This window comes from Xiphophorus hellerii, chromosome 6 (genome assembly GCF_003331165.1).
Source record: "Xiphophorus hellerii strain 12219 chromosome 6, Xiphophorus_hellerii-4.1, whole genome shotgun sequence".
NCBI classification, from domain to species: domain Eukaryota; kingdom Metazoa; phylum Chordata; class Actinopteri; order Cyprinodontiformes; family Poeciliidae; genus Xiphophorus; species Xiphophorus hellerii.
Genome location: NC_045677.1, coordinates 16,967,824 through 16,988,657, shown reverse-complemented (window position 1 = coordinate 16,988,657; position 20,834 = coordinate 16,967,824). Strand labels below are relative to the sequence as shown.

The 20,834-nt window shown below is 38.9% G+C and overlaps 3 protein-coding genes across 3 annotated transcripts; all 3 read right to left on the bottom strand.

Annotated features, from left to right (window-relative positions):
* Positions 1–6,432: 6,432 nt before the first annotated feature.
* On the bottom strand, positions 6,433–8,603 carry foxc1a (forkhead box C1a). Its single transcript, XM_032564629.1, has one exon. It carries the CDS (start codon positions 8,373–8,375, stop codon positions 6,957–6,959), a length of 1,419 nt encoding a protein of 472 aa, XP_032420520.1. The 5' UTR covers positions 8,376–8,603; the 3' UTR covers positions 6,433–6,956.
* Positions 8,604–12,258: 3,655 nt separating this feature from the next.
* Positions 12,259–15,658, bottom strand: foxf2a (forkhead box F2a). Its single transcript, XM_032564847.1, has 2 exons — positions 14,345–15,658; positions 12,259–13,277 (listed from the first exon to the last, which is right to left on the bottom strand). The coding sequence occupies exons 1-2, from the start codon at positions 15,282–15,284 to the stop codon at positions 13,096–13,098; spliced, it is 1,122 nt and encodes a 373-aa protein (XP_032420738.1). The 5' UTR covers positions 15,285–15,658; the 3' UTR covers positions 12,259–13,095.
* A 1,231-nt stretch (positions 15,659–16,889) lies between these two features.
* On the bottom strand, positions 16,890–18,258 carry foxq1a (forkhead box Q1a). The gene has a single exon (XM_032566591.1). The coding sequence runs from the start codon at positions 18,086–18,088 to the stop codon at positions 17,336–17,338; it is 753 nt and encodes a 250-aa protein (XP_032422482.1). The 5' UTR covers positions 18,089–18,258; the 3' UTR covers positions 16,890–17,335.
* Positions 18,259–20,834: the final 2,576 nt, after the last annotated feature.

The window sequence follows — 20,834 nt, the reverse complement described above, 5'->3', positions numbered from 1 at the left end:
CTGATATATTAATCTCTGGGCTGATCTGCCCAAGTATCTGTTTTCCATGAATAAATCACTTACTACCAGAGAACAGAGTGCTGCTTTTGCTATTGTCTTTATTTTCAGCTCTGAAGCTACTGCAGAATAATCCAGCAAGAGTAATAGCCTTAAAAACTTTATTTGTAAATTTCAGGTAACACAGTTCATGCTTCTGGGACTGTGTTTGGCTGGTTTATACACATAAGTACGTGCACACATGCCTTATTTAAATTAAATTTCAAGGTTGTTTTATATATATATATTTTTTTTTCATTTTTGGGGAAAATTCATTATTGCCTCTGTCTCTGGTTTACGTGACACTCAAGAGATTATTGTTAGTAGATCACTCCCCCATCCCTGATTCTTCTTCCTTTTTTGTCTTTTCATTATTTAACTTACTTTAAATGATTTTGGCCAGGTGTGCTGACAAATACTGAATGAACCAGAGGTAGATGTTATATTAAAACATGTTTCTTATCTATACAGACTGTACCTACAGTACTATACTTAGAAAATCCTTAGGAAAAAGCAGTTTGGGGTTACATTACCGATTTTTCAAAGTTATATGTTTTATTCAAATTTTTCGGATTATTCTTTTGGCCATGTTTGAGGGAAAATGTACTGGAGATATTTCTGGAACAACTCTTACAAACCATTAGTTTTATTTATTTATGTATTTATTTAGAAAAAGAAGAACAAGCAAAGTTTATGGATCACACTTTAAAAACTAATTGTGGATTGTATTATTAGAAAATTCAATCATAAAAATGTTATTAATATTAGTGCATGAATTGTTAAATCTCTAGTGTGTAAATAAATCCTACTGAAACATTATGATAACACATTAACCCAAGATGACGCTTCGATCAGCTGTTCTCATATATGGTGTTGAATGTTCAACAGAGAACAGTATGGCTAAAATTGCATAAGTTGTATTGTGAATTAATTTTATTCAAGGTTTTCTCTTTTTGCGTTTTTTGCTTTTTGAGTGAGAGGGTGGCAGCAAGAATTTAGGTACATACCAGGTTTTGCTAGTTTTGCAGCAGCACCAATGCTGCAGTAGCAAGCTGAACTTTGCTAGTCTCCTAGCAAGGTTCAGCTTGCTAGGAGACTTTGCAATTCAGAGCTAATAATTGCACCGCTTAGATATGATTGTGAAGAAAAATGTTTCAATATTAATTTAAAAGTTTGTATCTGGCTTAGTAGCAGTTTTAATTCTTAAATTAAAAATAGCTAGAAAGCAGTACATCCTAACCTCAGTTGTTGCTTAAATTTCACATTTTTGGAATATGATTCCATATAAAATAGGATTCTATAGCTAGAAACCTATACTATTTTTTGTTTACTTTAACATAGAGGTGAGTTTGTTTAACAAAGGGCTCATAATGATGAAAATGTGCCATCCAGTAAGTAAAAATTGGTTAAAATTAAACTTGTGGCTTTAACTGTACTTAAGTTATTCAACTTACATAATTTATCATCCAAAATATTGATCAGAATCTATCAAAAGATGAAATCCACGCAAATTGTTTAATCACTATTACTGATAAAAAATTTTAACAGTTTTTTTTGTTTGTTTGTTTGTTAGTTAGTTTGTTTTCAGTGCAATGAACGAATCACACGCAGGGAAGGCAGTTCTATCGCGGCCTTATAGTTTAGTAGTAAAAGTGGTCTTCTGCTGACGTTTACACGGCTCAGTGGTCGCCTTGCACTATAAAATGAGATGGGACCCTCAAAAGACACAGACAACTGCTACTGTGGCTCAGATAGCAGGAGCCGAACTGCTTTGAAGTGATACAGAGTTCAAGTCTGTTCTTTTGGCCCCTCTCTGAAAGTGAATTTGCTCCTCCCTTGGACTTCATGTCATAACCTAATTGCTCATAGGTACATGTAAAATACTGAAGCTGTCGTATATTTATTTTTAATTTTTCAAACCACAAAAAATTGATATTTTTAATTGCTTCCTATATTTTATTGGATTGATTTAATTTATTATAAAATACTGTCCTTTAAACAGAAGCGATGCTGTAGAGACGTTCTTAGGCATCATGTGAATATAATTATGTTCAGACGCAAACTTTGCCTTTTATTTCTCTATATGTGAATAACTCTTATGATATTTTAAATACAAAAAAACAAATCTTGGAGTTTGACTTTGTTATCATTGTGCTCCAAACACATATAGACTGCACACAAAAATATGTCAATCAAATTACCAATGGCAATACATTTTGAACAACTCGCTTTTTATTGCGGAAATGATCCAATTCACCAACATCAGGTTTTCTAAAGCACATCGTATAATGTGTTTTTGAAAATCATCTTCCAACTAGAACTGAAACATTTTGACCAACTCATGGCTTCCAATACGAAACAGTTCTTAAATCCACATTTTTCATTTTCTAGATATAACTAGCCACACAATGTAAGCTCATCTTGCATTGTGTGCAAGATGAGCTTGCACTATGCATAATTGTACAGTCTAAACCTGTCGGACTGTCATACAGTCCTTTCAAGACACGTGACCAAACTATTGCATTAAATTATCAGAATTTTACAGAGTTATTTATGTGACTGTTGTAAAAAATACACAGCCCATTATATATGCTACTTTGAATACACTGCATACGCTTCATATTTAAAATTAAACTATACGGTTGAAAATGTGTTACTGTATTTCATGCTGTTCTATAATTGAAACATTCATTTGCTCGCTCCTTGCGTGAAGTTCCCATAGTTTGAAACCGCGGGGCCGAGCTGCAGAAAAGCAGGTTTTGTGTGGCGGTCTAGAAGGCAACTCTGTTCCTTTCTCAGTCTGCCGGGTTATTCGCAGGTCGGCAGTTTCCTCCTGGTCTGAATAAACACTACTCCATTATCCCACCAAAAGGAGTTAGTTTTATTTAATATGAATACAATCTCCGCATAGCCTTATTTAGGCCCCAACATTTCTTCTACACCAAAAAAAACAACGATCGGTTTATTCACTTAAAAGAAAGATAATTTATATTTTGCCTTTAAAAATATATATATAATAAAACTTGCAACATAGGAGGCTGCATGCGGTGGTTATATTTCCCTCTGAGAGACAAGTGTTGGACCTCCGGCCTTTCCTTCGGCTGGCGGTACAGCAGAGCAGACAGAATTTGCGTCTGTGAGCTCCTAATTAGAAACAGATGGGTGCTTGGAGCAACCGAGAGCTGAAGCAAGGCATTTTCCATCCTGAGCTGCGGTCACTCAGCCATACAGGTGCATACAAAGTCTGCAGGGACTCCCCGACTGGCCTTAAGTCCATTTATATTCCCATAGTCTCCCCGCGGAGAACTTAGTGAAACGAAGTTAGTGTAAAGCAGTATTTTTAGTGGAGTTTTGTGATAGTAAAAGTAATGCTGACACAGATTTCATTTTCGAGCAAATTGCACTGCGAGAAATGATAAAGTCGTGGGGGGGGGAGGGGGGAATGATTGCGTCCCAGGTTGGCAAATAACGCCACCATTACTCAACTGCCTCCTCGTATAACTGCAACTAAAAAGAACTGCGCTGGTATACAGCCAACATCATGATAAAAAGCGATTTAAAAAAAAGACTTAAAATATACAAATAATTATCTTCAATCGTCGTAGTTTGAATAGTCTAATTTGGGATATGAAGAAAAAACTCAGAACCCAACCCAACCAGATCAGTTATACTCTGTCTTTGTTCGTGGTTATTTAGGGATAAACAGGACAAAATGTGATCACGGAGGTAATGGGTTTAGCTTAGGGGTAGGTCACTTAGTAAAAGTGAGACTAGTCTTTAAATCATCCATGAAATAATTATGTTTTCGTGTCTTCTGTGCATTTCAGGGACTTTAAGTGGCCTTTAACAAGCGGCATTGGCCGCATCAATACGAATGTAAACAAACCAATATAATTTTGGTGATTTCCTTGGCACTGTAAAACCATGGTTCAGGGTGATGGGGTGTCGATGGTATGTGTCTTCAAAAATAAAATTCAAAACACCAAGAATTAGTATGCACCTTTTTTTTTTTTTTAAATCAACTATAAAATCCCGATTCTGGATTAATATGAAAGGCAGGCCCGACAGTGCGGCTTTTGTCTCTGGCATTTGACCCGAAGCACTGAGGGAAGTTGTGCATTTTCAGGAATGTGGCGGAACGCTTCAGGAAGACGCAGAGTATAAAGTCTGGAGAAAGACTCGCGCTGTGGCCTTCAGATTTTCTGTACGTTTGGGTGCCCCAGAAAGACTCGAGCCCTCGTTTAATGACGTGTATTCCCCACGAGCCCCATCTGATTGTTGTGTTTTGTGTGTGAGAAAGGATTTTATCTGCTTTAGGTGGGGCACAAACAACAGGCTGAGGGCAAGTTAATTCTTACCACCACCTCTGAAAAACGGGAAATGAAAGTGAAATTAAATGTGTGCTTTATTTTTGCTGTGGCTCAGAGAATCAGACTGAGCAGCAGGACCCACTGGGAGGAACTACAGGCCCGGAGCCAATTGTTCAATACGTTCAGTGCCAAAAGCTCTGTGTTTTTTAACGTTCAGTCTGTAGGCGTTCTCGATAATAAAAACAAAAATCATCCAATTGTAATTAAGGAAAAAATTAATACAATCTCAACGTATAGGCTCCCTGTCATGCTCCTTCTTTGTTTGAGCTTCGTCCTGTTGTATTGTTGACGCTCTGGCGGCCGACATCCTCCTCATTGACCTCCGTCTCCCTCTCTGCCTTTTCCGTCTCATGAAAAACGATTCCAGCTCTCTGATTGAATTTTATTCCTTCCTGACCTGGTCCGTTCTCTGAGAGCGCCATCAATCTTTCGACTAACACGACGTTTGTTTATTGGGCCCATACACTCGAAAGGGAATCTAGGAGTCTGATTGAGCTGCAGTTGGAGAGGCTGCGCACATTAAAGGATTTTAGCGATATAGCATCAATAATTAGATCAGAGGCAGATTAAAATCCACAGATGTGATTGCGTAGATCGTGTGTTAAACGTGGTTACACTCAGATATATGAACGTGCTCTACGTTAAGTCAGAACACTTCGAATTCTAATTTTGCCTTTATAATCTGCATTTTTTTATTTTATTATTTTTTTAAGTTTTTTTGTTTGTTTTTTGTAGCATGTAAGGCTACATATTGACAGGTGTGTCTTGAATCGTTTTTCAAAGTCTGCGAGAAGAAGCTACCAGCCAGTGCGTAAATAATTCTATTAACGGATTGTACATTTTGGGATTAAAATGTGCAAATTATTCAAGGGTTTAGATTTTAAAAAGTAAAAAAAAAAAATGTTTCATTTAAATTAAACTTCTATTTTTTTATCCTTAAAATTACCTGATCTTTTTACAATCCATACTATCGCCGTGGTATCGCAATGATAATGTCGTATTTATTATTATTATTATTATTATTATTATTATTATTATTATTATTATTATTATTATTATTATTATTATTATTATATTATCAATAATATAATAATAATAATAATAATAATAATAATAATAAATTTGTTTGTTTATTTGATTTGTTAGTTAATTATTATAACTGCGCTCCTGCGTTTACGTACGCACACAATTTCGGCACGCCTTTTCAAGTACACTTGCCAACATGTCTTTTAAATATAATTCATAAATATTTTCAGCACTCAAAAAACAACATAGCATATAGCCTAATAAATGTTTCAACATCTAAAAAATTCAGAAATGTGGATTATTGATGTATATATAAAAGCATTTTAGATCTGCTTGATAAAAGATATTTTACAAACCTTTTATAATAGCTCTACTGATACAACACACAACCAGTGAAAATCTACAGTGGAGATTTCCAATATATCCGTCTTAAACACACAGAGACTCAGAGTTAATAAAAACGTGCAGGTCACATTTTCTCTTCCTTTGAGTCAACAACCTGTCAGACTCGCGAGAATCGAAACGTCCAATCTAAAGTGACAACGGGAATATCTTTGGCATGTTTGGTATGATATTAAGTCGGCAGCGGTGTGAGCCAGTAACACACGACGCAGTCCAAAACAAAGTTGTGATGCGTGTACGGCTAACCTCCATGCTTCATAGCTGCTTGTTCAGGTTGATTTCATTTATTCTGTTGCACATGCTGATGATATAGACTGAAACAATTTAAATTCAGTGATGTCAACTAAAAAGACCGTAAACACGCTATTTATGGTGTATTTGTTTAGAAACACTCACAGCAAGATGCATTTTAAATTATCAAACTCTTTGTAAAAAAAAAAAAAGGCCTATATTTTAGGATACAGCAAATATTTAGATTTTGTTTTACTTTGATAAACTTGTGAATTTAAAAATTAAAACTACAAAAATGTAAAGATGGACGAGACTGCATGTAAGTTACCATCCTAAATTCTTGTTTGTAAGAAATGAGGCGCAACTCTAACTCACATAAAATGACAATTTATTTAACAAACAAACAAATCCTTCAGAATACTTTTCAACATTTAATTAAAATATCACGGTGATATACACGTTCCTTTTCTTCTTCTTTACTTTTATAGCGGAACATACTTTTGGACAGTTAAGGCAATTCAATTTAGAAACACTTTTGGAGTGTTTGGTCCATAATATTTGGCGACAGTTTTAGAAATAAATTACTATATATGCAACTATACACGTCCAAGACAAGTGACACATCTCTAACATATCACATAAAGCCAGAAAAGCAGAAAAAAAAGAAAAAAAAAGAAAAGAAAGAAACTTACGTGTTATTTGATGTAACACTGTTCTTTAGAAAAAACCAAGATCAAGTCTTTTCTGTCTTTTTATGTCTCACATTTGTCCATACTGTCATGGGGCAGGAAACAGAGGTAAAATGGGGTTTTAATGACAGAGTTCAAACACCGTGTGGTTAAGAAAATACTGAGCTTTCCTACTTTCTTTTCATTTTTCTTTGGTTTTTGGTCAGAATTTGCTGCAGTCGTATACAAAAGCTCCCGAAGTGCGATAGATGGACTGACTCGGTGGGAATGACATCTGACAGCTGTTATTCCCATTCACCGGTGAGTTATTCAAGCCAATCCTCTGGGATTCGAACATCTCACGGACTGAGTGGAAGTTCTGCTGCTGCGCCGGGTACGTTGCACCCAGATGGCCCAGGTCTCCGGCCTGGTTCAGGTACCATGACGCTAGCCTCCCTTGGTGGGTATGAGGGCCCTCCTGCCCTGAGTTCAGATTAGCGTGGGTCAGGGAGGACGAGGTGGTTGTGACTGAGTAATCTGGCAACGTTTCGTCCACGGTGCTCGGTGCCAAGTGGCTCGACCTGTCCCCAGCGTAAAGGCTCATGTTACAATGATAGGTAGCGTTGGAGGTAGTAGAGATGGAGTTCTGGTTACAAGGCGAGCTATAGACAGATGTCTGATTTGGAGAATAGTTTAGGGACAAAGATGGCGTTATACCTGTTGTCCTAGTGGAAGCGGTCAGGCTGGAGGGGAGCTCGGTGACCCCTTGTGGAGACCCCCGGAGGGAGGTCATGATGTTGTCCACACTGAAGCCCTGCGTAGAGGCCTGACTGTGGTGCTGCTGCTGGTGGTGCTCGGAGCTGTCCATAGCGATGGACCTGCTCGAAGGGATGCTGTGCGGGCTCCCGCTGGACATGCTGCTGCTACTGTCTGGACTCTCGATTTTGGGCACTGCGTTCAAAGAGGGCGAGTCAGCCTGCGGCGGCGTGACGGCCCCGTTTTCAGTCTTAATATCCTGGATCCGTACTGGCTGGGAGCCTTGCACTGGCTGGTCCTGATCCCGGCCCTGCTGTCTCGGCGGCACGTCCTTCTGCAGCCGCTCCTCTTTCTCCTTCAGCGCGTCCTTCTTCTTGAACCGCCGCCTCCTCCTCAGGAAGCTCCCATTCTCGAACATGTTGTAGGAGTCCGGGTCCAAGGTCCAGTAGCTGCCTTTGCCGGGCTTCTTATCATCGCGGGGCACCTTGACAAAACACTCATTCAGAGACAGATTATGTCTAATGCTGTTCTGCCAGCCCTGCTTATTGTCTCGGTAGAATGGAAACCTCTCCATGATGAACTGGTAAATCCCATTCAGGGTCACTTTCTTGTCGGGCGAGTTTTGAATCGCCATGGTGATGAGCGCGATGTAGCTGTAGGGGGGCTTCACCATGTCCTTGGGCTGAGGCTGGGGAGTGTACGGTCCGTAAGCCCGGGCCATGCTGGCGGGGTACTGGTCATGAGCCGCATGAGAGTACATGTTCATAGGCGCTGCCATCCCCGTGTAGCCCCCACCGGCAGCGGCCCTGTAGTAGCTGGGGTCGCTGCTGATGTACGGAACGACGCCCAGAGAATTGGGGCTGGAGACGGAGTAGCGAGCCTGCATGTCTTCGCTTTGATCCGGAGTCTGCAAAGGGTGAGCTCCACTTCTCCCTCCGATGATGGTTCAAATCACAGCGCCTTGCTGCTTTACTTTAAAAAAAATAATAACAACAATATTAATAATAAAAAAGAAACGTCTTCAAGCGGTCCCCATCCTTGGAACTATTCGGAAAAAGTTCTGAACTTTGAGACATCCGTCACCACACAGGACTTTTTGCGCAGTTAAATTCTTTCCTCCTTTTTTTGCTGGCCGGGATCCCCCGCCCCCTTTTCCAGAGTGTGCGGGTTGTCCAATGGGAGGCCAGCCCGTGCACTTGCCTGGCCACACTCGCAGCTCTCAGGGAGAAGGTTTCAGGAGGTGTGGGTAACTCCCAGCGCGCTCCTGCCAAAAAGCTTCAGACGTGACAGAGCAACTAATATGAACACAGAGACACAACATGATCGCATGTTCCTGCGCGGCGCATCCTCTATCAGTTAAAGCTATTGCCTTTAAGGTGAAAGGGAGAAACACAGTGCGACACTTTGATATTGGGGAAAAAAAAAAAAAAATCTCGTTTTTTTTCTCAATTTCAAACGTATTTTACAATAGTAAAATATAGCATACCCATTTTAAAATATTATTATTTATTTTTATATTTGTTGTTAAATTATAGCTGATGGTTTAATTAAGTTATTCAGCAAAGCAAATGGTGTGTCTTACACCCATGGGAACGTCTCTAAGGTGTTGACAAAAGAGCTCCAACTGTGGCTCAGTGTGAGATCAAAGGAGGAAATAAATGTCCTTTTATATTGAGCAGTTAGATGCAATCTTATTCAGACCAGAATTAGAGACAATTTGGGCTGAAACTCACAACCTGCAGATGTGAGAAACGTGAGGAAGTAACGGAGACCAGCACAGCACGCTACGAAACATTTTAAATAAAACTGTTTTGTTTTATTGTGTCGGAAGCCAGACAAACACTGTGAAGAATTAATTTTTTAAAATCTTTTAATTAAACATTGTTTTATTTATTCATACAACAGAAAAAAAAATCATATTAAAATATTATCATATGCATTAACGTGAATGCTATAGTTTTAGAGCCTAAGATAGAAAAAAAAATTATTAAATTAAAATTATTTTAAAAATGGACTAAAACACAAAAGGTTCAAAAAGCTGACACCTAAGGCCTCTCTGCTTTAGGTCGACAGTTGCTGCTCCTCTGACTGTCGGGAGCAGCAGCGCATTAAAATCAGTACCGAACACCCTGAGACAACAGTAATAGCCAGAGTTTCACTGAAATCCTCCTCAGGTCTTCTTAATTAAATGTCCGTGCGGTGGCCTGCAGCGTTCCGCTGGTTTCTCCTTACATGGACCCGGGCATGAACTTTTTCCACCGCCCTGGGCTGTTTACACAGTTCACGACGGGCCTTTTACTTAATGCGGCGCTCTGCCCACCCAGTCCCCCCCAAAACTCCTGATAATTTAAACTATTCGCAACTGAGGCACCGTGACAGGCATAACAGAGTGTCAAATTATTTCACAAAAAAGACGACGCAATGATCATGAATATTTCTTTGAAGAAAGGTAAATTTTAGGGGTCACTTTAACGCGTTCAGTGTGGTACTGCATCTAGACATGTTATGGTGTAATTTCATATTGGGTCAAATTTAGCTCACTGTAGTTTTAGAATTATTTTTGATCTTATGTTTTCATTACATCTAACCACAAATATTTGTCTGAAATAGCAATAAATAAATAGAAGCATGTTTATATATAATCAAAATACAACATCTTTTGATGTATTGAGATTACTGTACAGGTCAAGACATACACCAAAGTCTCTATATATTAATAACAATAGTCCTGATTGTGTAACCTTAAATTATGATTATGATGACAAACGTAAGTGATGAAAATGTGACTAACAAATGGAACAAATTAATGTAACATAGAAATGCAGTGACTTTACTTTCGTACAAATTACTCTCCTGCAACTTTAAAAGTGAACAAGAAGAAAGACCACGTTGTTTAAGTCTTACCATCAAAATCAGAAGCTCGGTTCCCTCTAGTGGCCAGGAAGGGAAACTTGTACAGACTGTGAAAATAACATTGTCATTTTTAGACCATGTATTGGATTTCAACTTGATATTTGTTAGTAACCATGGCTTGTTCGTTTAAAGGCCATGCAATTCTAAATAAAATAAAAAAAGCAGGAAAAAACCCCACAAAAAATTAACAAACAAATTTTAAAAAGCAGGTGTCAAGTATTACTCACCCTGATATTCATTTTTTAAAACCGTTTTATAAATCACATACTTAGTATTGGACATAATTTCTCAACAGAGACAGAACAGAGTGTTGCAGGAAGTTTCTGGTGGGGTGCTGCCATCTCTTGATACACTTTAGTACTACATCACTGCACTGAGATGAAATATAGTTTCTCTCAGTCGCTTCTCAAATCATCATGCATTTTGCAAAGCAGTAAGTGCATCTCTCAAAACATTTCATACAAATAGCAACACGCTGTGTATTTTCTGCAAAAGTCAGAGTCTTTCTCAAAATACTTAGTTGATCTCTCAAATGTAAACATCTGTCAATGGACATGTCAGCATTATCAGTATGACAAGTTCTTGCTACATGGATACCGTTTTTTATTGCTGTGATGCCATTCTCAGCTCAAACTCCATATTTTAGAATCAGTTAACAGTTACAGCTCAGGAAAAAAACGTTTTGCAATCAATAAAATTTGCATTCAAGCATATCTGATTCTGGATTCATGCCTGTGTGAGAGACAGAATTGAGTGACTTTTAGTATGTAAAGCTACAGAGTCTGGGCAAAGAAAAATAAAAATAATGAAGTATTACCACAATTACGTGAAGTTGGAATTTTCATGGCCTAGATCTAAAGATACTCCACTGCCAGTGTTGCTTACAAAACCCCGGGAGTATTTTTGATAGGAGGCTGATTGAACTGCGATCATAGCAGAAAGAGTTCATAATTTCATCACTGTAAAGGACAAGTCTACATGAAATAATGCTTCAACACTGCCAAATTCTCCTTCTTGCAAAGAGTTGGATCTATAATCAGGAATGCTTAAATGCAAATTATATTGACTGCATTATTTATTTTGACGGACTTGTAAATAAAATACGGTAAATAATAGGCAAAATACAGTAAATGTAAAGCAAAATAAAAAGCCAAGAATAAGAAAGTTAGAAAACACAGCACTGTAGAGCACAAAAAAGTGTTCTACTAGAAAACTGCACAGGCAGAGCTGGAGGAACAAAACACAATTCTCCTGTGCTCTCCATCTCCATGCTAAAGAAAATAACTCTGGGTTTATTTAATGAGGAGTAGCATCAGAGGAACGCCATCACCATCTTGTTGTGGATCACAATCCATTGCCTGGTGATGTTGGAGCATATGTCCTTGGCTTCTTCCAGTGTTTTGCCTCCTAACTTCTCTGTCACAACCTCGTTCCTCTTCCTCCTCTTCTTCTTTCTGGCTGTTGATCACGTCAAAATCTTTGTCATTCTATTGACAGAATTGTAACACTGTGTTGTTCTCTGCCCATGTACATTAAGCTTGATCGGCAGTTGATGGTTCATGAGCCATACCTTTGAGCTATTTCAGAAACTGGCTGATTATTGGTTGATCTAAAGCTTCACACATTTACCAATATTGGAGAAATGCAGGACTCACCCGGCAGCAATTTACCAATTCAGTACAGATCAATACGTTCAACATGCATGTTTTCTACTCTCTGTTTTTTTTTCTTCATTACAGGCTATTTGGAGTGTCATTCCAAATCATATTTTGACAGCCCGAAAACACTGTAAGGACAAAAGACTGACGCAAACACCTGAGGAGACTAAAAAGGAATTCAATGAAATGCTACTGATGGACAAAATCATCATACATTACCTTTATTTTCTGGTGTGTTACAACAATTATCATGACAGTTAGATGTAAGTAGCTGAAAATTAAGATTCTAACTTTTGTAAAGCCGGTGTTTGATGAGCAATGAGTTGTACATTTTTTATTTACATGCAAGGATTAAGCCAACAAGTATCCACAAAAAAATTAAATATTCAACCTCCAAAATTATTAATTTGTTAATTTTCCTCCTTCTACAGAAATAGTAGTGTCACATTTGTGGTTTTTAACTCACATGAAGCTTAACTTCCAGTACTATGCACAGTAAAGAAACTGGTTGCTGAAAGTGAAACAAACCCATGCACAATTCCTAGAAAATAAATAACATTGTTTTCAGAATGTTTTAACGATGATTCGAGAATAGCTTCGGCCTTTGACTTTTAGCTAGCTGCACTCACACTTCTGCATCTGCACATTACCAGTTCAACGAAACCAGAATTTCTTGTAGAAGCATGCACGCATCATTAACGCCTCTTTTGCCAGAAATTTTATTACAACTTGGCTGTTGCTTAATGCCCTGAAACCCCGTCTTTACATTTAGACACCTCAAGATGGCAGTGCAGAACAAGTCAATGGGATCGAAGGATTTGAACTTTGCAGTTTGGTGGAGAGCTGAGTGGATAAAATGACATTTTAACTGAATAAGCATTAGAAACTGGGTATTTCAAATAGACTTCAAAAGATAAATTAAATTTTGTATTTTGTTCAGGTGTAGAAAAGGGAGAAAGAGTCTAAGATTGAAAACAAGACAATCATTGAACGGAAGGAAAATAACGCGCACATGGGCAATGTATAAATGTGTGGTCATCGAGGCACACATGGCTTTACGTCCTGGCAGTCGCTGTGGTTGTGGTGGTGATGAAGCTGAGGATAATCGGATTCTCCGGTACTCGGATGGAAGGAAGAGATTCCATTTAGGTTCAAAACGAATTCCTTCCTTTCCGGCGCTCGAACAGCTGAGGGGCTGCAATATCGAGGCAATCCCACTGGAAACAAACAGAACCAAAGTCAGGATCAGCATGTGTGGATCAGGATCACAAGGCAGCTTTTTTTAAAAGCTTCTTTTTTTTTTAAAGCCCTTTAAAAAAAAAATGCCAACAGATTTTTCATGTTTTGTTTTTGTTGCTACAAAAAGTTTTTTTTAACTTGTTTATTGTAATATTTTCTCTCTTTTTGCAAATGAATTATAGAAGTGACTATGCTTTTCATGACTTAGAGAAAATGTTTTAAGTAGTTTGTAGAAAACTTTTTTAAACTTAAACATGCCTAAATTAGTAAAATTAGTCAAAGGTTTGGCAATGTTATTTCAAATTCAATCTTAAATATTATATTATGCAAATTAAGTTTAAGCTAAGTTAAAAGATAATAATTCTGCCTCCTTGTGTTTGAGTGTCCACATAGTGATATAACTTCTTAGCATCACTTGTGTAATAATTTGCTACTTTATTGCATCTCCTATGTATTTTTATAGTTGTGTGTGCCGTTTATAACAAAAATAGGGACAAGACATAGTAGGTGCAGCATATGTAGGACGTACCAAAGGTCACAGATAATTAAAAATCTTCTCAAATTGCACCACACAGTTTTGAGGCCCTTAAATGTAGCCAGTTCTCTCTTCGAGCAGTTTATGCAGCTTCCTTTTCACTCATCTGTTATTCCTTTTTTTAAATTTCATGACAGGTGCCATTTTAAATGGAATGAAATTATCAACATTTAAATGTATCACAAATGAAAAAGCGTCTATAATTCACCTACAGTTTGACGTCCTAACGTTTAGGGTCAATCATCGTCTTTTTTGGAAGACTTTCAGTGGAAATAGGCGTTATTTTCTGAAATGTATTCGAACATTATATACAAAAAAAATATAAGCAAATATTTAAAACACACTACCGGAAAATATCATGAATACACATCCACATTTTTAATTCAAAATTAAAAATATACTGGAGAAAAATTCTAAACTCGTTTAAGACAAGTCAACACCAAATAAGTGAATAAACTGCAGCGCAGATATCAGCATCATATCACAGTTTTCTTTAAGTGGATTTTTTACCTGCCACCTCAGATGATTCTCGTGTGTTATGATGAAAATGGATTTGAGGCAAAAAATAAGGTGAAGTTGCAGAGGGATTGCTGCAGCTTGATGGCAGAGCTTGCTGTTTTCTGTGTGAGGACACCCCGGGTGCGTTCCAGTGCGAGGCGGCATTTTCATACGCACATGTACGGTCCAGAGTGGCTGTTGTTTTTGGTGAAGAGTGTAAGGTACTGCTGCTGCCGTTGTCTGGGTAATAATTGGTGGGAGATGCTGTCTCACATGCCGTCACGTAGGATGTCAGGGAGGTGGGTGAAATATGCGGGTTGAGATGGCCTACTCCAAGTCCTTCAAATCCCCCTTGCACTGCACTACCCACTAAATCTAGGTTGTAGTTACTGTGGTATGATATTGAAACTTGAGGAGACTGGAAATCAAAGTTCTGCGCCAGCATGGACGCGCCAAACCCGATGCCATTCATCATCCTGTGCACTGGTTTCATAGCCTGGCATTTCCTCCGGAATCCTCGCGGTCTGCGGCGAAAGGACCCCTCCTCGAACATGAACTCGCTTCCTGCGTCTATGGTCCAGTAGTGACCCTTTCCAGGTCTTCCCAGACCTTTGGGCAGTTTTATAAAGCATTCGTTGAGAGACAGGTTGTGTCTAATAGAGTTCTTCCATCCCTGGTACGATCCTCTGAAAAAGGGGAATGTGGCCTGCAGGAACTGATAAATTTCGGTCAGAGTTACTCTTTTGCTCGGTGAGTTTTGGATTGCCATTACTATGAGTGCGATATAAGAGTAGGGCGGCTTTTCAGGGCGCCTCAAGCTGGTGGTGGATTTTTTTCCTCTAAGTGCGCCCTGAGCGCTCTCCAGGTCTGGCTGCGGGCTGAGCAGCTCGGCGCAGGAGCGCGCAGAATCACAGGGATCCAGCTGTTGCTGCTGAGGCATCTCAGCAGTCATGTTCGCGCTTCTGTTTGAATGTAAGCCTTCCCTGTATAACGTAGTTTACTCCGCTTTCCTGACGCAGTATTTCAAGAAGTTCCTTTAAAATGCTTTGCGAGGTTTACAGCCGTGGCAATAAGCGGTCCTCTGCCGTCTTTCGTCTCACTTGCCATGTTGGCAATGATCCTTTATGTCAAGAGGAATAAAGATATTCCACTTCACTTGTGCATTTGTTACCCGGCCAAACAGAACTCGACTGTATCCGTTTTCTCCTCTGTGTCCTTAGCCCCATTACATCCTGCGTTTCCCCCCAAATCACTGCAAGAAATCAGGAAATACTCCCTGCCCCACTGGCCAAGATCCAGACAAGGAGTCGGACACAGCGCATTACAGCAAGACTAATCCCCACCCACGATTCACTTTTCAAAGTATTTCTGTCCACATTTGATAACCAAATATCTTTCGTTGCAAAAATGACATCTTTGACGGTTTGTGCAGAAGTTAAGTATTAGAGTCCTTCTTACTGTGTTATCTACAAGACAGGATTTTATTTTTATTTTGTCAAAACATGTAGCTTGTATAGGAATACCACACACACAGATTCCATGTGCTGTGTTTCCTCTTGAGTTTGGAATCAATCCCTTGATAAATTAATTCTTAACCAAGAATTGTTTTTAAATGAAAAATAGCTCAAAAAATGAAGGGAGGGGTGGGGTGGGAGTGGGGGGTGGGGTGGGGGAGTTAAAGGGCTTTCTTAGAGGGTGGACTGAAGGGGTCCACTGATGTTCATGTGTCAGGTGACACTCAAAAGATATCAGCAAAAACACAATTTCAAGTGTTTCATTAGACTCTCCAGCAAATTGCTAAAGCAAACAAAAACATAAAATAGTCATAGATAAATGACAAAATAAAGAACCCTACACCTGGAAATATGTAACCTATTTTCCTCTCCCCAACTTAATGTAAAACATTGGTTAAGTGGTCTTTGGCAGCAAAGTTACAGTCCAATTGCCCCAATTGCTATAATTGTTTGGCACCACTGTTGCCTTGCAGAAAGATAAAGACGATCCTGGATTTGAACACTGTGGGTTCAGTCTGTGCCCCGGCTTCCTCCCACAGTGCAAAAGCTTGACTGACAGGTCAAATGGTTTCTCTAAAATTGATCTTAGATGTCTGCATTGTTGCCCAGGATGGAACGGTAACCTGTCCATTGTGTATCCCCTCTGACCCACTGCTGGACATACATACCAGGCCTCTGTGACCCTGCAAGGACAAAGGTATATATACTAAGGGTCTCAAAATCTAGGCTTCAAGATCTGATGTCCAGCAACTTTTAGATGTGCCACTGATCTAACACACATGAATCAAAGAACCAAATTACATCATCAGTAGTTTTGATAATTACCTGATTATTTGACTCAAGTGTGTTGAAGCAGAGGCATCTAAAATGTACAGGACACACGACCTTGAGGCTTTGATTTTAAGGCCCCGGATGGATGGATGGATGGATGGATGGATGGACAGAATAAAAAATAATGTTTTAATAATAGTACAACATTCAAAATGAACTCCATCAAAATTTCCAAGATTTATATAAACGAGCAAACAAATAAATGAACACTATTGCTTTGGTATCTGAGGAGCTTTTTATTGGTTCCAATAAGAATAAGACACACAACACCATTGTACCGTTGTTTTTTTTCTTTTTGCTGTGTTTAAATATTTTATGATAGAGGTTTTGACAAAGAGAACAAAGTGCATTTTGAGACTTTTTGACTATCAAATAACAAAAGTGTTAGTGTACTGTACACAGTCACATTTACAATTAATTGTTGTCAACAAAGTAATAAATAAAAAAAGGCGGCCTGTAAAGGTAAAAAAAATAAAATAAAATAAAAAACAAAAAACAAACAAACAAACAAAAAACATGCCAGCATCAATAAGGTAATAAATTAAAGCATCACTCACTGATGACTTTCAATTCTCAAACAAGAAAAAAAAATACAAACAGTAACAAAATGAGTCTGTCTTTTGTTCTGTTCATAAAGAAAAGCATTCCAGCACCAGGCTCAACGAGCAGCCCAGCTAAACGGATGGGGGAAAGCAGATGCACTTGAGTGAGGCAGCATAAGTTCAGAGTATGGCCAGATCAATGCAGGGTAAAATGGCTGCTTGGTTGAGTCTCTTTTGAAAGGCTTGCTGAGGATGCTCTCAATAGCAAATGAGCTTGTAAACTTGGGACGGGGCTCAGTCTTGCTGCTTGGGTCAGTCTTGTCGGTACCCTGAAGATCCTCTGCGCTCTCCGACACGTCCTGCACTCGGTTGAACTGCTTACTGATGCGCTTTCTCCTGCGCCGGAACACCCCATCAGCGAACGTGTACTCGCTGTTAGGGTTGAGCATCCAGTAATTGTCTTTTCCCCAGGGCCTGGATGGGTCCCTGAGCACTTTCAGAAAGCAGTCATTCAGAGACAGATTGTGTCGCACAGAGTTCCTCCAGCCGGTGTAGCTGCCCCTGAAGAAAGGGAACTTTTTCATCAAGTAGTCGTTTATTTCCGCCAAAGTCAGACGTCCGGTGGGGGAATCTCGGATAGACATGGCGATCAGAGCGATGTAGGAAAGAGGGGGCTTGGGTCTCCGTGTGTATGGTTTCGATTTGCTGCTCCCACTTGGAGTAACCAGTGGAGGGCTGTGGGCCACGCAGTCTCCATCGGACCCCAACTCCTCCTCTGCAGAAAGAGCGGACTTCTCTTTCCCCTCTCCATCCACGGGGATCTCAAGCTGCGTCATATCATGGTTTCCACACAACACTTCTAACTTCATGCTGATAGAGGTGATGAGTTGCAAGATCCAGCGTAAAACGCAGAAAAGCTGTTTGCGTAAAGGTGGTTTGTGCGTCAAGACGCGCGGTGCCTTGGAGAGTCTCTCAGGGCCAGTGTCTTTCCAGTCATACCTGCCAGAGCGCAACAGCCCATCTCACCTTTACTCTACGGACTATTGTTTATATCATCCTCACCTCAGGACCAACCCAAAAAAGGCGGGGCTTTATGTTAAAAAAAAAAGAAAAAGAAAAGAAAAATGCATGTTTACCATCTGAATAGGTATTACAAATAGAGTAGTGGCGTAACAGTGAATAGAATAACATAAATGAATACTGACTGATCACGTAGTATCAAACAAACATAAAGAGACAACTTCTCTCAACACCGTACCTGCTGAACGTGTTCAGTCAAACACTCTAGAACTATCTCACCTGTTACAACCAGAGGGCGTAACTCTCTACTGTAAGTTAGTGACATGACAATAAGAGCATTAATAAAGATATGTGTTCAAAAAGCACATCAAAACTTTGAAGAAGCTCCCTAGATCAACTGTTCTTTTGGGAAGAGTCAAAAAGGAAGTCATTATTAAATAAAAGCCAAAAGTAATCCCACTTGCTACAAACAAACAGAGGAGAAAAACACTGCTCATCTTGAACCCACCATTCCTACGATGAAACATGGTGGTGTCTGCATCACAGTTATGGAGATATCCTACAAATGAATTATAACTGGTCTGAAAGGCTCTTCTTTAAGGCATTCACTCCTGGCTGCTCAGTGAAAAGCATGCTACACTTTTCAGTCTTCTATCTGAATAGGAAAACCATGCATACTTCCACTTCCTAGTTACATGCTTCCTTGTATTGGTCCGTCATAGAAAATCATTCAAAAATGCATGAAACTTGTAGAACAAAAAATGCTAACTTTTAAGATATATAATTACTTTTAGATTCACCTATTTCATGTAACTCAGTGTTTATGCTGCCTCTTGAAATTAACACTAAGCGCCTATCTTTAGTTGGAAAATCCATGTCTGGGTTGTGGTTATGTTATACCCTTTCCAGTTTCACATGATAAATTTCAGCTTTGTGAGATGTCTGCAGCTTGAGAAATTGTTTTAACCTAACCCTGCTTGAAGGGAATTGGTTGCACTGTAATTTATTGAGGAGTTAGAATTGTCAGAATAAAAAGGGGGTCACTACAAATTTCAGATTTTTATTTACAGAAAAAATAAACCATGTTTCAGTTTCTCTCTACTTTATAAACATGTTACTTTCACACTATATGCTAACAAAATACTTTTAACTTTGTTGTTGTAGCAGGAGAAAATGTGAAACGATTCAAGGGGTGTGACTATTTTTACGAAGCACTGTAAAAATTCCTACAGTGGGTTTTAAACTTACTACTATGACATTCAAACAAATCAACAGAAGTGCTGCTTGTGCCATCAATATTTGGACAGTTCAATGCACTCATGATCTGCCACATCAAATCTGTCAGCTATAGGTTGTAGCTTTCACAACCAGACTAGAAACCAATGTTGTTCATCTTGTTGCTCAGTGCCAAGAGGATGATTGATGACAAATTGCTTCCAATGATTTATGTTCTCTCTAAATGAAAAACCTCGGTTTTAGACAATTTGAGTCAGGGCTACAAACCAAACAAACCAATTAAAGTCTGAACTCTGCCTTAAAGTCCTTAAAGCTAATGTTTATGTCTTCTTACTATTTCAACAAATTATCCTCATAGTCATATATTTCCCTGGGAGTTTGTTTCTGCTAAAATAACTATTTGTTTAAGAGTCACCGTCGCTCTTTAAAAACAAACACCAACACTGCTTTCTTCTCAGTTCTCCAGCAGCAAAAGATTATCTGAAAAACAATACCTTTTAGACACACCTGCAGACAAAAGCTGACATAATAGTCACGCTACACATAGTCACCAACTGCTTCCATAGAGGAGTGTGCAAACCATGGTTTAACACTGTTGCTTACACATGTTTGTACTGGTGTGGATGTTTGGATTGTGCATGTAGTAATCTGTTTGTGTTAAGTGTGACACCTGAAGCTGTGGTAAGGTCACTATTTTCAATGGTGGCATGTCAAGTGGAGATTCCTTTAAGCCAACCACACAATGACAGGAGCCCAAACAGTAGGTATTTGTTTGCTTCTCTGCAAGTAGGAGCTTGTGAGAGCACAGGGTGCAACTCTGTGAGTTCTCTCGTGCATTGTGATTTGCTGAAGGAGAGCTTAAGCCGTAAGTTATAGCGTCATAGCTGGAATTTCAAGTATGAATGCACAGTGTAAATAAGGCGTACAAAGTGCGATCTATGGATATATTGAAACACCACGTTGCTAAGCTAAGACAAGCTAAGGTATTAGCATGAAGTGTGTTTCTAAAATAGTATAATTTTCTAAACATATTCTGCCATTAACTAGTGTCAGAATTACTTCATTTGTGAAAATGTATTTTCTATGAAGAGAAAAAGTTTCCCCAAGCTTTGAACATTCTATGCCTTTGTTTCAGAAAGCTTTTGTCTTTTCTACTTACACCCATTGCCCAGTTTTTTGCCTGCACAAAAAAATTGATTCTTGGCACCCACAAAGAAATTCAATACAGTGTAGTTCAATTTGAAAGTTATTGCTTTGCTAGTTTCACTTTATGTCTTCTAATATTTGAATTATGAAAGTATTACATGAAATAGTAATAATAATAATTTGTGCAGATATACAATCAGATAGCATCTTCCC

Coding starts and splice junctions, on each gene's coding strand:
- foxc1a (XM_032564629.1), bottom strand. CDS start 8,375: ATGCAGGCTCGCTACTCCGTCTCCAGCCCCAATTCTCTGGGCGTCGTT.
- foxf2a (XM_032564847.1), bottom strand. CDS start 15,284: ATGACTGCTGAGATGCCTCAGCAGCAACAGCTGGATCCCTGTGATTCT. Junction 13,278..14,344: donor AGAATCATCTGAGGTGGCAG/GTAAAAAATCCA, acceptor GTTTGTTTCCAG/TGGGATTGCCTCGATATTGC.
- foxq1a (XM_032566591.1), bottom strand. CDS start 18,088: ATGAAGTTAGAAGTGTTGTGTGGAAACCATGATATGACGCAGCTTGAG.